General features: G+C 41.9%; 2 protein-coding genes across 4 annotated transcripts; one reads left to right on the forward strand and one right to left on the reverse strand.

The window, feature by feature from the left end:
• The first annotated feature begins 119 nt into the window (after positions 1 to 119).
• On the forward strand, positions 120 to 10181 carry idua (alpha-L-iduronidase). Of its 3 annotated transcripts, XR_014595593.1 has the most exons (15): positions 120 to 474; positions 1628 to 1768; positions 1887 to 1969; positions 3010 to 3117; positions 3422 to 3517; positions 4235 to 4437; positions 5274 to 5453; positions 6085 to 6301; positions 6397 to 6606; positions 7431 to 7552; positions 7646 to 7771; positions 8552 to 8628; positions 8838 to 8938; positions 9020 to 9175; positions 10041 to 10181. XR_014595593.1 is itself a non-coding variant. In XM_083978217.1 (14 exons), the coding sequence occupies exons 1-14, from the start codon at positions 338 to 340 to the stop codon at positions 9118 to 9120; spliced, it is 1902 nt and encodes a 633-aa protein (XP_083834343.1). In that variant the 5' UTR covers positions 120 to 337; the 3' UTR covers positions 9121 to 9709. The 3 variants fall into 3 exon arrangements, 2 of the variants coding, with proteins under 2 accessions (XP_083834343.1, XP_083834344.1); XM_083978217.1 differs by lacking the exon at positions 10041 to 10181 and having other exon boundaries at positions 9020 to 9709; XM_083978218.1 differs by lacking the exon at positions 10041 to 10181 and having other exon boundaries at positions 335 to 474; positions 1567 to 1768; positions 9020 to 9709.
• Positions 10182 to 10203: 22 nt separating this feature from the next.
• Positions 10204 to 11355, reverse strand: LOC310990731 (purpurin-like). The gene is made up of 4 exons (XM_083978219.1): positions 11222 to 11355; positions 10890 to 11026; positions 10655 to 10767; positions 10204 to 10546 (listed from the first exon to the last, which is right to left on the reverse strand). The coding sequence occupies exons 1-4, from the start codon at positions 11333 to 11335 to the stop codon at positions 10227 to 10229; spliced, it is 684 nt and encodes a 227-aa protein (XP_083834345.1). The 5' UTR covers positions 11336 to 11355; the 3' UTR covers positions 10204 to 10226.
• Between the last annotated feature and the right edge of the window lie 3288 nt (positions 11356 to 14643).

Consider the following 14643-nt stretch of genomic DNA (forward strand, 5'->3'; position numbering starts at 1 on the left):
CCGTCGAAATGAAATTAAATGCATTTCCGCGAGAGGCTGGTTTACGAGGCTACTGTTTGTGGCCCCTGAACTACACCCTTATTGTTTCTCTGAAAACAGGGTTTACGTACAGTCTGTGCTTTACCCGCAAGACTACAACAGTGTCGCAAGTTATAGACGTCATCATGCTCAGCTGACTGCAGCTTCCTAATGGCGTGGAAAGTTGTGTTGTGAGTCCTGTGAGTAACTTTTATCGGAGGTCTCTTCATGTTTTCTCCTACAATGCGTCAGACGTGTCGGGGTGAAGCTGGTTGATCTGCAGCTCATCGACGTGCTGAGTTGATGCCCGGTCGCAGCCATGCAGTGGCAAACTGTGTCTGTCTTAGTTTTACTTGTTAACGCTACCTCAGCCTCCGGTGCTTCACATGTCATCTCGGTAGATGTGGGGAGAGCAATAGGAGACCTCAAACACTTCTGGAGAAGCACTGGTTTTTGGTAGGTCGTATATATTTGTGTTTGTATATCCCAGTCAGCAATGAGCAGTAGTCATGTCAGAAAGTTGACCGTTTGTTGAACTGGACAAATCAGTGCAGGTTGATTTAGACCTCTGTTCTGTGATTGATCAAAGGTATTACAGTTTTTCTCCATTGGTTTGGCTCATTTTTCGAAACAACATGGACCTCCAAACATCTTGGCAAATGTTCACAACAGAATTGTATTCCTCATTCATTTCATCAAGTTGCAAATGACTTCGTACATCTTTGCAAATTTAAGTAGCTGCAGTTAGCACAATTTCCAAGAGAATACAAGATGTATTCTCTTGGAAATTCTCTTGATCTAAACTGATTGATTGATTCTCAGTCTAATGGTTGTTCTCTCCAAAACATGTCAGCTAGCCTGACAAGCCAGATAATATGAGTGCAATGTGTGATGTCAAACCTTGTAAGCTAGGCTACTCTTACTCTTTTTTTTAATTATTTTTTTTAAATGTATTTTATTTTTATTATTTTATATTATACACAATTGCATTCTGTTAAGCTAGACAAAAAAAATAGTGCAGTAACTATTGTCAATGAAGCACTGGGCTCAGACTGAGAGGTGGACATGAGGGACATTTCAATGCTCCTCTGCCATAGTGACAAAACATCTAAACATGTTGACTTGCAGTGCTCACACGATGCCAACGGGACGATGCATTTTGGGGAAACTTATTTGTATGAGAAGGAAACTTAGTTTTGACACATGGGTGAACTGTTTTGAGAGAGAGATGCGCTTTTGCAAGTGATCTGTGGTGTTGTGCTGAACTGTATCACTGTTTTGCCAAATGATCTTAGAGTTTTGAGAATGTAATTTCTGTTTCGAGAAATGAGCCAAACCAATGGAGAGAAACTGTAAATCATGTCACATCACGATAGCAACTATATCAGTAATATATTCCTCAGAAATAGACCTAGATGCACAGGATACTGCAAATGTTTTCTATCTTGAATGATAAATCCTGTCAAATAACACAACTATGTTCTGAAATCATGTAGCGTTACATGTTGTAAATGTATGAGCTGAGCTGGGATGTTTGGCTTATTTTAGATCTACATTTGTGTCACTGATCCCTCACAAAAGCAAACAGGAAGCTGTTGTTTGTGTCCAGCCCTCCTCTCCCTCACACCCAGGCCCACCAGTTTGACCTGAGCATCGACCAGCAGCTCAACTTGGCCTACGTGGGCTCAGTCCCCCATGGAGGGATCCAGCAGGTCAGGATACACTGGATGTTGGAGCTGGTCACTGCCCAGTAAGTGAGCCAACACTGAACATGAACTAGGACTTGTGAAAGAAAGTGGACCATTTAGTGTGATTTAGTTTGGAAGTGTTTGATGATAATTGGAAACTGTGTGATTCTGTTGTTGTAGAGATGTTGGAGGACAACCTCAGTACAACTTCACTAAACTGGACCAGCTGATAGAGCTCTTGTGGATCAATGGACTCCGGCCAGGTATACACCAACACCACCACAGGCTGGAAAACATCAACTTCATGATTTTGTGATGTACTTTGATAGCTACACCTTGCCAATAGCAGGTTGGACCCTTTGGCCTTCAGAACTGCCCTAATTCTTAGTGCCATAAGATTCAACAAGATGCTGGAAATGTTCCTTAGATGTTTTGGCTCATGACATGACAGCAACATGCACCCATGATGCAAATGTTGTGTTCCACCACATCTGTAAGGTCAAAGCTCTATTGAATTTAGATCTGGTGACTGTGGAGGCAGTTTGAGTCAAGTGAACTCATCGTCATGTTGAGAGAAACCAGTTTGGGATGTTTTGAGGTTTGTCATATGGTATATTATCCTGCTGGAAGAAGCCATCAGAAGATGGTACTGGTTATTGAGGGATGGATATGATCAGCAGCAACACCCAGGACGGCTGTTCACCTGGCACTAAGGGGCCCAAAGTAAGCCAAGGAAAACATTCCCCACACCATTAAACCACCACCAGCAGCAGCAGCAGCCTGAGCTCTTGACACAAGGCAGGATGGATTCATGCTTTCATTTTGTTTACACCAAATTCTGATCGTGCTATCTTAACGTGGCAGCAGAAATCAAGCTTCATCAGACCAGGCAATGTTTTTTCAGTCTTCTACTGTCCCATTTTGGAGATCCTATGTGAGCATTTTCACATAAAGAACTGCTTGTTATTCTCTTTTCAGACCTTCCTATGTAAACCCTAGAGATGGTTGTGAATGAAAATCCCAGTAGATCAGCAGTGTCTGAAAACCTTAGACCTGTCTGACCGTTCAAAGTCACTTAAACCCTTTCATTCCACATACTAATACTAGATTTGCACTTCAACAGATCATCTTGACCATGTCAATTCTATCCAATTGGGCTTGTAATATTATATTTGTGTTAACAAGCAGTTGAATTGATGTACCAATGGTGCACACACTGGTGTAGAGTGAGTTAACTCCCCCTACTGTTCTCTACTAGAATCTAAAGTAGAAGTAATTTCTTTGTTACACTTGTGCTCTTCAGGTTTTGAACTGATGGGCAGTGTTTCCAACTACTTCACCGACTTTGAGGACAAAGCACAAGTGGTCGAGTGGAGGAATTTGGTTTATCTCATAGCCAAGAGGTACATCGGTGAGTGAGTGCTCAGTGCTGCTGCTTTTGTCATTGCTGTGTTGTACATGTTTACAATATGTGTTGTTAACCTGCCACACAATCATAATGCACAAAACCTGAATTTGAAAAAAAAAAAAACATTAATAGAGTGAGAGGCAGGTTTGGCCAAAACTGGCTGAAACATCATAAAAAATGTTTTGGGACAATTGTTTCACCCTTGCTTTTTTGCTTTTATTTACATACATACATTTGTATTCCACAGTGAAATAAAGTAGATTTTTTGATCAAATGTAAAATGTTGACTGTTGATTGTGAATCACAGACAGGTACGGCCTGGGAAGTGTTTCTCAGTGGAACTTTGAGACATGGAACGAGCCCAACAACCACGACTTTGATAATGTCACCGTGTCACTTCAAGGTGAAACCGTAACATCCTACACAACAACATTTTTATGTCACTTAAAGCAGAAGTGAGTGATCCGGTCGTTTTCGCTAATGCTGCGTTCCAGGCAGGCTTTTGAAATCGTAAATTACAGCTTCAAGTCACAACTTACGACTTTGTAGCGTTCCAGGCAACCCACTCGTGTTTTTCCGACCTGTTTTACCGGTGAAAGTCACTATAACGGCCACTCGTAACTTCCGACCGGTGAACTCGTACCAGATCGAACTGGTACCACTTCACGGTCGGAAAAATACGAGTTTCCTTGAACGCACCATAACAGTCCTCGTCGCTACGTCACCACATTCACGGCGTTCCTTGGCTGCACACACAGCCCTGCATGCCGTTCTCTCTCCTCATTGGATAAAAACTGTAGGATACGATAAATGTTTTCTCTTCGGCTCAGAGCAGAGCAGAGGGACTGAGAGACCCGTGTTTCAGTCCAAACACTCACTATGTAAGTGATTGCTGTCGGAAGATATAACTATTTAAGACTTATATTAACACAAATATATCACTCACTTCTGCTTTAATCCAGTCTGCTATTTCATACATTAGGTGTGGTAATGGTTTGGGTTCAGTGGAGAGTTTTACCAACAATGATTGTCTATAAGTATTTTCAGAAGATATGGTTCCTGATCTTGATAAAGATGAGGCAATGCTGTGAGCATGAGGTTCTCTGGTTCTTCTGTTTAGGCTTTCTGAACTACTATGATGCCTGTTCGGAGGGTCTGCGTGCTGCCAGCACTCTCCTGAGGTTTGGGGGTCCGGGGGACTCCTGCCATCCTCCCCCACACTCACCGTACTGCTGGGCCATGCTGCAGCACTGCTACAACGGCACCAACTACTTCACCGGAGAGACGGGGATCAGGATCGACTACATCGCACTGCACAAGAAGGTGAGCCTCGGACGGAAACAGAAAACAGAAACGGAAACAGAAAATCATCAGTGATTCTGAGAAAATTTCAAAGCACAGAATGGCTGTTATATTTATTGACTCTGTAACTAATGGGTGATAGTTTCTAGTTTATTTCACACCAGCCCACAGCAACCAGACAGAACATATAGACATATAAAGACACCATCAAGACATACATGACAACAAATAAATAAGTAAAAATCAAGCAAGCAAACAAACAAAAACATTGCGAACTCTCAACAGTCCTACATTTGTCCTATATTTATTTATTTATTTATTTTATTTTATTTTATTTTATTTTATTTTATTTAACCACCCCCATCTTCCCTACTGTACAAATCAAACATCTGTTGTTTAAACTTCCTTTTAAACTCACTCAGGCTTTTACTATTTCTAATGTTCTCGGCCAAACTATTCTACATAATTACTCCACAAACTGAGACACTCAAAGATTTAAGGGTTGTTCTTGTGAGCTGCTGTGCCAGTTTAAATGTTTCCCCCGAAGGTCATATCACTTGGCACTTTCCCTTTCACACAAAAGTCCTTGGATAATAACAGGTAGTAGATTATGTTTCGCCCTATAGGCAATTTGTACAGTTTTTAATTTAATCAAATCTAGAAATTTCAATGCAGCTGCCCTCAAGAACAAGTCATTGTACTTTACATTGCAAATGATACAGATTGCTCTTTTCTGTGAGGCACCAACACAAGGATAACGATGACACTGCTGTGGCTCTACACTACACAATCACCTGAGTTAATATACTGTATCTATCAATACATTAATCTGCTACATTGTGTCCTGCGTCCTTCAGGGAGGAGGTCAATCGCTGCCCATCCTCCAGCAGGAGGTGCAGACAGTGGGGGAGATCCAGGAGCGTTTCCCTCGGTTCCGCAGTCTCCCGGTGTACAACGATGAGGCGGATCCTCTGGTGGGCTGGTCCAGGCCTCAGGAGTGGAGGGCCGATGTGACCTACGCTGCCATGGTGGTGAAGGTGAGGTGACGCAACACCAAAATACACAAAATACACCCAGAGAGTCAGATCCTGTTTGAACACTAGATGGTGAAGTTGAACCTGTAATTTCGCTATTAGAAATACAGTAATGCATTTCAAATTGGAAGGTTATTATTCTCACAATGACCCATTTAATAATAATAACTTTAATTTACTGTATATAGCACCTTCAAAAAAAAACAAGGTCGCTTTACTGTGGGGGTGGGGGGAAAGAAAAGAAACATTAGCAATTATTATTAATGTATATGTAACTGTCTGTTAATCATTCATATAATGTCTAACCAGTTCACTCTCACTGTATACATACTGGGGTGGACTACCAGAAAGATGTTGGGGCTAGTTCTAGACATGCAGTCTAACAGAAATCATCTTTCTCAGTCTTGGTGTAAAATAGTCCTAGACTTAGTCTAGTCCTGAATCAAGTAGCTGATTCCCTGACAGAAGATTAGAGCTACTCCAACCTTGTTTACTTCAGTTCATTAGTCCATGTGTTATCTAATTAGTCTGTGTGTTGGAAATCCATTTACAACTCTTCTAATTTAAGGCCTCTTTTCGGCCTAATTTAAACCCTGTCTGGGTAACCAACCCTCTGTCCTGCTGGCTTCAACAGGTCATAAACCAGCACCAGGATCTGCTGCTGGCGGACCCCAACAGCACCATCAACTACACCCTGCTGAGCAACGACAACGCCTTCCTCAGCTACCACCCGCACCCCTTCACCCAGCGCACGCTGACCGCTCGCTTCCAGGTCAACAACACCCAGCCGCCACACGTGCAGCTCCTCAGGAAGCCCGTCCTCACCGTCATGGGCCTGCTGGCTTTGCTAGGTGACTCTTCTCGCTTATGTAGGAAATATATGATTGAGGTGTTACAGATTGAATTCACTGGTTGAATTTTCCTGCGGGTATGATTTAACCCTCAGGAGAGACCCAGGTGCTGGCTCAGGCTCTGAACGTAGCAGGAAGCAGCAACAGCACAGTGGGAGTTCTGGCCAGCAGCCACAAGCCTGCGCCGGCCGGTGGCTCGGACAGCTGGCAGGCAGTAGCGCTCGTCTACAACAGTGACGACAACAGCACCTCCACCAACACCGATGACGTGACCATCTCACTGAGAGGCCTGTCTGCCCAGAAGGGTCAGTTCAACCCACTTCTGTCAGGGTTCAGGTCATTCAAGATCAAATTGTTTTATTTAATGTCTGTTTCTGCTCTGTCTCTGTCTTTATTTTTTTTCTTTTAAAGGTATAATGTGTAGGAATTCCCCCCATCTAGCGGTGCTGTTGCATATCTGAACGTATTCTTGATGTTGCATTCACGTGAACTCGGGCAGACGTCAGACAGACAACAGACACTGCATGTAACAGGATAAACAAGCGTCTATGTAAACAAGTGGTCCGCCAGCATGTGGCAAAACAATACAGGCGTGACAATATGTTGTCATGGTGATGTGGTATTGTTTTACCGTCTTTCTCTGGTGGAGTAAAATTACATCTGGTTGGTTTGCCGACGGCCGTCTGCCTGACTGCACCTGAATGCAACACCAGTGCCTCCGTCCTTCCTCACACTACACAGTGGTGACAGTTTTAACAGGCCGAGCCGACAGCTCCGCTGAGTTTCCGTGGTTACCTACGGTCACGCTGCCACTCAACGTAAAAAATGGCGATGCAACATGGCCGCCTCGGTTCGGTGCGTCGCCCACTTATATTATGTATTTGTAACGACTTGTAACAACTCATTCTAAGGTAGAAAGCTTTCATTTGTATGCGGCTGTGATTCGACTTCAGTGAAATACGTATTTATGAAAGACATATTTGATTTTTGCTAATAAAAAGCCAAATGGAAAGCACGGTTTCCGAACATGCCGAAAACTAAATACTACATTCGGACATAATGAACTTCCACAATATAAAAAAAATGAGCTAAACAGCGCCCCTCTGCTCTGTCTCTTCTCTTTATCCAGGTCTTGTGTATGTCACGTACTACCTGGACAACAATGTGACCAACGTGTACCAGCTGTGGCAGAGTATGGGCCGCCCCGACTTCCCCACAGCAGAGCAGTTCAGACGCCTGAGAGGAGTTCAGGTAAACAGGAAGCCTCCTCCCTTCCCTCCCTATGTGAAGTACTGTACTTAAGAAATTCTTTGACCCACTGATGATGTGTGATGATTGTGTCAGGACCCTCATGTTGACGGTCCCTGGGACATTCCTGCAGGGGACTCTCTGACCCTAAAGGCCAAACTGCCTGTACCCTCCGTTCTCCTCATCCATATTTGTGCGGAGCCCAAAGCCGCGCCGAACCAGGTTAGTGCCAACACACACACCCACAAAAACTCAGCTACGCTCTTGCTCTTTTTCAGTGTGTTTCACACCGGCAGATTCTCCCTCAAGACCTCACTGACCTTTGTGAAGCAACACAATTATTTAAATATGAATCCAGTTATATTATACTATATTATATTAGTATAACATAATTGTATATATTATTATACTTAGAAATGTGTGAGATTTAGAATTGTACAGTACAAGATTTTATGCAGAGCTTACATCACCCCAGCTAAATTATCCAAAATAAATAAGGAATCCCAAGATTCATGCTGGCACAACTGTGGCACTCGAGGCACACTGCGTTATCTACTGTGGGACTGTCCAGCAGTTAAATCTCTCTGGTTAGACGCTATATCATATATGTCATCACTTTTTAAGGTCAAGTTTCCTACAGTATCTGTCCAATAACCTGCCTCCTTGGTAAAAGACCAGTCATCACTCTAGGAGCCACAGTGGACCGGCTCTGGACTTTGGGCTGTCTTATAATTAAAAGACTCATTCTTATGAATTGGAAAGTTCGCAAAATGGGTTGTTTCACCAGAGAGTCATGGCTTGGAGAATTTCTAGATCTCCTGAATATGGAACGGGCAGCGTGCTTGCTAAAAGACTTTGATAAAAGTATGGAAGATCACTGGGACATTTAAAAAAAGAGCTAAATAAATAAATAAATATGAATCCAGTTGTGTCCTAAATGTACAGGAGTGTATTCCTAAAGACACAGTGATTAAGCCTGAACTATATTTGCCTTTTCATTAGGTGAATGGATTACGCTTCATCAGGATCACCAAAGGCCAAGTCCTGATCATCTGGTCTGATCACTGTGTCGGCTCCAAGTACGTGCACACTACACACGTGATTCTGTCTTTTCATGTATTTGCCACCACGACATAATTGTAAAGGAGAGAAGGTAAACACTGGTTCTTCTGCAGAGGTCTTCATACTACATGTAGTAGTGTAGTAGATTTAATCCTTGTATCATGGTGTTGACATGCAGTGAATATGGAAATAGTGGATAAATGACCCTAAGCACTCATTTATTCAGATGCATCAAGACATACGAAGTGGAGTTCTCCACAGACCACGAGAAGTTCAGCAGGATTAATACACAGGACACCATTTTTACTTCACATGTCTACTCACCTGGTAAGTGAATAACAAGTGATGGCAGTGAGCACCAAAGCAGTCATGACAATAACACCACACCGTGTTCTGTCTGCTCTCTAGTGAACCAACAAGTTGCTGGTGTGTACAGAGTGCGAGCTGTGGACTACTGGGGACGGCCTGGACAGTACTCGCTGCCAGAGAAGTATTCAGAGGAGCAGTAGACACGGCTCAGCTCTGAAAGCATTCACCTTATGTTGCTGCCTTGCCTTGTACAGTGTAAATACTCTTTTAGAGCTCAAGGGACTGATTTTTTATATATTGTATAGGTCATTTATTTCATCTGCCCAATCACATTATGAGGAAACAGAAATTATTGATTTGTTCTTTTTGACATTAATACAAGGAGTATTTGTGCCAGCACGTTTGTTGAGGACTATTTTTAGCAGAGGATTGATACATAGTATACAACAGAAGAACTGCATAATAACATTTATCCCATTTTGGATACACATAATTGTGTTGTCAATTCAGTGTTGATTTTGGTGTTTTCACATGATTTAACGATGATAAGAAAATTTAGAATATGACCTAATTTAACTGTTGATTTGATACTTGACATCACATATGTCATACTCGATACAAAAGGAGAGGAAAAATGCATAATGTCAGTGAACAGTCAGATTAGTATCTAACTGATCACACTGTGACATAAACAGAAAATGTTTTGTTATCTTTTGTAATCTGTTTTTAAATGAGTTATTCTGTTTAGTTTCTTGAAAAGTCTCACATGATGTGTTTTTTAATGTGTTTGTGAACCAGATGAGTAAAAGTTGGATCAATCCAAGCTTCAACCGATCAAAGACGAGGACCGCAGCAACTTTCTTTACAAAATTTATTGTCACCAACAATACCAACAATGATTTCACAGAGCAGATATTTTCCATCAGTGTGACAGTACTTCACGGTGGTTCTGTAATATTCACATTCACTCAACCGGCAACCGGATTGTTTTCTTTTTGGCAGTGCTAATTACATTTTCTCACGGGGGCTTTGAATTGAGTTCATCTGATAATTTTCTCCTTGCTGGTGGAACATAGGGAAACGTAAGCAGACCAGGATTTTTTCTCTTTATCTTGGGCAGGATGATCTATCCAGTAAAGCGAAGGGCTGCTCAACAAAGTGTGAGATCGGTTTAGCAAGCTCCTGTAAAGAACACAGGGAGAAGAACAAGTATTAGGTGGGTTTACAGGTAAGAGAGCAAAGACTCAAACATGAACAGTGAGAGTTGAACACACTATTTAGCCAAGACACGTTAGTTTGAAATTGTCTAATCTTGCAAAAGCCTCTTTTTTAAAGAATTTTCTGGCATCGGAGAGCATCCACCAAAACCATGGAGTGCTACTAGTAACTGAATGTGAAGGGCTGAGTACGTACCAGACTGCAGCACGGGCTGGAACTCTCCGGCCATGCAGATTTCCTCCTGTTTCTGGCGGACGACTCTCTGGATGGCGGGGGGGAGGCCACGGGGGTTGCGGGAGAAGACCAGGGAGTAGCCGTCCTCACAGCTTCCATCCTCCTTCAGGGTGCGGCAGGCGTAGGTGAGGGCGTAGTTGTCGTAGTCTGTGTCGATCACCCAGTAGTTGTCACCTGGAAGAGCAGAGAGAGAGAGAGAGAGAACATGTTAGTCATAATTGTGTGTGAAGGAGGGAGACCTGTGTTTGTGTTTTATATTTGTAACTGAGGAAGCTTACTTACCGCCGCTGGACAGGTAGCTGGCCAGTCCCTGGTAGTTCATGAACATCTTGCCAGGGTTGCCGGGGTCGGGCACCGAGTACTGAGCAGCCATGTCAGCGCACACCACCCAGAACCTGGAGGCCAAGAAGAGACACAGATGTCACATCATGTAGCAGGAAAGGAAACATTTAGTCTCTTTAGTCTAAACACAATCACAGTCAGACTAAAGAGCTTTGTAAAAATGCCAGTCACTCACCCAAAGAGAGTGACTCTGCCTCTGGAGGAGGCCACCATGGAACCATCGTCTCCAACAGTGTACTCGGCAGAGATGTTGTCCTGCAGGAACAACCCCTCTGGGTCTTTCTTCTGCAGAGCGTACCATTTTCCAGCATACTGTTGTGAAAGCAAACATCACAAAACGTGAGTATACAAGTTATTTTAACAGGAATGCCATCATCAGTGGGCTAATGATATGTGCAGTACACACTGATGATGTCCTGTTTTTTCCTCCTGGTCTCTATCTGCGGGAGCTTCCTAGCTGCCTCTCCTCTCTCCTTCTACTGTTCATTTTCTTTTTTCTGTACTTACTCTCTGTGGCTCGAAGTCCGGTTTGACTGTGAAGCTGTCCACCACGCAGGAGGCCAGGCTCTGCTCCACGCAGGCCAGGAACATCACCATCAGGGCAAAGATTTGGAAGTCCATTCTAGGAGCAAATGCAAATCCAGCAACGGTCAGTTTGCTTGAAAATGTGATTTATCCAATTAAAGTTATTTAAAGAGCCTGTTTGCAGTCAAACCAGATTGCAACTCCTTGGTGAAAGTATCAGCTCGTCCCTGCAAAGCTGCATCTCCTTACCTGAAATTCAGAGTGAAGCTGCAGGAGGTTTTCAGTGCAGAGCTGTTGCAGTTGTCTGCGGCGTGGTGAGGAGAAGGTGCAGCAGCCTTTTATATCCGGCGCTCAGACAGTCTCTCTGATTATTTTCACTTCTTGAACCTAAATGCAGAGTTTAAATCTACCGCTAATCCAGTTAACAAAATCCCCCTGTAAGCTGATGAACCCTTGCGTTCAGCAGTGTTTAGGCTTTATGTAATTGTTTGCAGGGCTACATAATGGGATACATAATGGCAGATGCCCAGCAGGAGGGCGGGGGAGAACACGTTCACAGCGAAGCTTTTTACCCGAGCATACAGGTGTATTTTGGGGCACTGAGGTCACATGAAAAGTTGAAATAGGACCATGTGTTGTTAACAGGACAGAGTTGTGTCAGACCTTAATGAGGTTTAATAGGCTATCTATGAAATAAGTTGATTTTATTATGGTTTTTGGGGTTGTTTACTCTGAACTTGGTGATAATGTAATATCATTAAGGCATCTTAATGATTTTTTTCTCTTCTTTTTCTGACCATTTTCAGATAAAATGTCCTCATCTCTCTGTGTACACAAACTGTAAAGTGATCACTGGCTATAAAGGTTTTTCCTGTTCTGTCATTAAGTTTCACTGCGCTCACATCTGGCCTTGAGAACTAGGGTCAAAAGGATAAACTGCCTAATTTTTTAATACTGATACGTTATTAATACAGGGAGACTGTAAGGATAAAGGGTTTTGTTATTGATAACTACAGACAATTGTATTTGTCTTAAACAAAAATCTACAAAGTGTAGTCTTCAATAAGTTCTGCATTGAGATACTTAAAGTTTCTTGGGCTTAAAGGACAAACATTTTGACCGTGACCCTCACAACCCAAACAGCACAGTTTCCATGATGAGGGCCTAGAGAGGGGCACTGAGTAATACATTCCTGTCTTGTTATGTGAGCAGAGGCTCAGATGTTCCTGTCTGCTGTTGCTCCTTTGGTTAAGTAACGTGCTGTCATCTTGTCTGGAAGTGCTGCCAGAGCCTCAGTCTGTAATCCTGAGAAAACCTGTCAAATAGGAAACAGCTGAGGCGTGTTGCAGGAAGTGTAGCTCAGCATCAGCAACGTGCACACAGATTCTAGCTCATGGGTGTAAAGCTTCTGTGTGTTACTTTGCTTTTAGCTGCTGCAAGTGCATGTATTTACTCACAGTGGTTTTATTATCGTGCTCTCTGTCACTTGTTCAACCCAGTTTTGTAGAACTCCTGCAAAACCTGTATGTTTTCTGCTATTTAAGTAACACTGCCAGCATTTTATTGGACAGTTTTGCTAGGTAGACCAAATTATGGCAAATCATACACTGTTGCCCATAAAGTTGGAAAAATAAATAAATAAAATAAAAAAATAAAAAATAAAAGTCGTCAAACACATTCCTTTTTATTCCCATCAGTAATCACCTTTGACCAGGTTTCCAGTTACCAGAAGTTATATCCTTTTAATCTATCAAGAATAAATCACATTGTCACAATCATTACATGAGAAGAAACAAATATATATACAGTACTATTCCAACTTCATGAGAAACAGTTTATTATCAAATCAAATGACCTGATGTTCTCAGCAGCCAGGTGTTGATATGACGTGCTGTCAAATTTTTGTGCACAGTGGATTTATACGTATTGCAGGTATGAACAGTTGGTCACAATCCTCTACTTGGTGAACTGATCACCTACAGGTATTCTTTTTTTCTTGGTATCTCATTTTTACAGCCATTTGTTTTTCAGTCCTAAACCATTGGTGTTAATTTAAGGTGTAAAGATCATCATTTATTGTATCTAGATTTACTATAAAGCTTGTTTTACAGGCTATAAATAATGGTAAGTCATGAATAATGATAATGATTTTAATTGGCTGCTTTTATCATTTTTACATGATCATATCTCACTAATGAGTTATAAGAATAAATTGAGCTTGCATCAGTGTATGAAAACTTATAAAGAATGATTTATTTATGATTATAAACCAACTTGATATTTATAAACTACTTATAAAACCTTCAACCATTTTATAGCTACGCTGCTATAGACTTTACACTGCTGGGGGACACATCTGGTTACATGGAGCCCTCTCTGTTTTATTGTCTGTAACAACATCTATTGCATGTCTGTCCTTCCTGGGTGAGGGATCCCTCCTCTGTTGCTCACCCTGAGGTTTCTCCGATTTTTCCCTGTTAAAAGGGTTTTCCATGGAGTTTTTCCTCAGTGGATGTGAGGGTCTAAGGGCAGATGATGTTATGATGCCATGTAAAGCCCTTTGAGACAAACTGTTTGTAAAAACGGGCTATACAAATAAAATTGCCTTGCCTTGCCTTGCCTTAATAAGGGTATTCTTATTCTACCATAAACAGTGCAATATGTTTTTGTATTCATTCATTGTAGCTGTGTTGTGGTATATTTAAAAAATGTTGTAAGCAGATCACTGTAATCCCATTCACCCTTAACAAGTTCCATCACCAGTCCTCAGGAGATATTTTTGTTTTGCACTTCAGTAGGTGAGAGCTAAGTAAAGAGGAGAAGCATGCCAGTAAGTCCAGCTGTATTTTTAATCGGCCCTGTTATTGTTGTTGTTCTACTATTAGCCTGTCCTAAAGATATTAGGTAAGGCCTCTGACACGTGATGTGTTAAAGAGTTAGTGCTGCAACTCTAATCTGAAAACAAAAGATCCTGTTGTAAACACAAACACACACACACACTCAGCTCAGGCTGAACGTGTCTGTGCTCCAGTCAAGTCAGGTCACTGGTGAATGAGTCTTGGAGCATCTTAAAGACTCCTGTGTCTTTCTTTGCAAGATGTCCATAGGATCCTCAGCAACATGAGTTCTCATTTGTTTAAAAGAAAAAGTTCAGTTTATCATCAGTGGAAGAATTTTTTTTCTCTCTTTTTTTTCATGTTTAATTGCACTATTTTTTAGCTGCTCTTATGAAATGACTCGGTAATGTCTGTAATGTAAAAATAGTTATATGATGGGCTGGTATCTAATTGTCAAAATTCACTGCTCTAGTCTTTTTCAGACTATAAACTAATCATGGCTGCAAGTATGAAAAATATAGGGGAGAGTGGGGTTAAGTGAGACACGTTTTACATTTGCTCCCCTCT

This window comes from Trachurus trachurus (genome assembly GCF_905171665.1).
Source record: "Trachurus trachurus genome assembly, chromosome: 9".
Taxonomy (NCBI): Eukaryota; Metazoa; Chordata; class Actinopteri; order Carangiformes; family Carangidae; genus Trachurus; species Trachurus trachurus.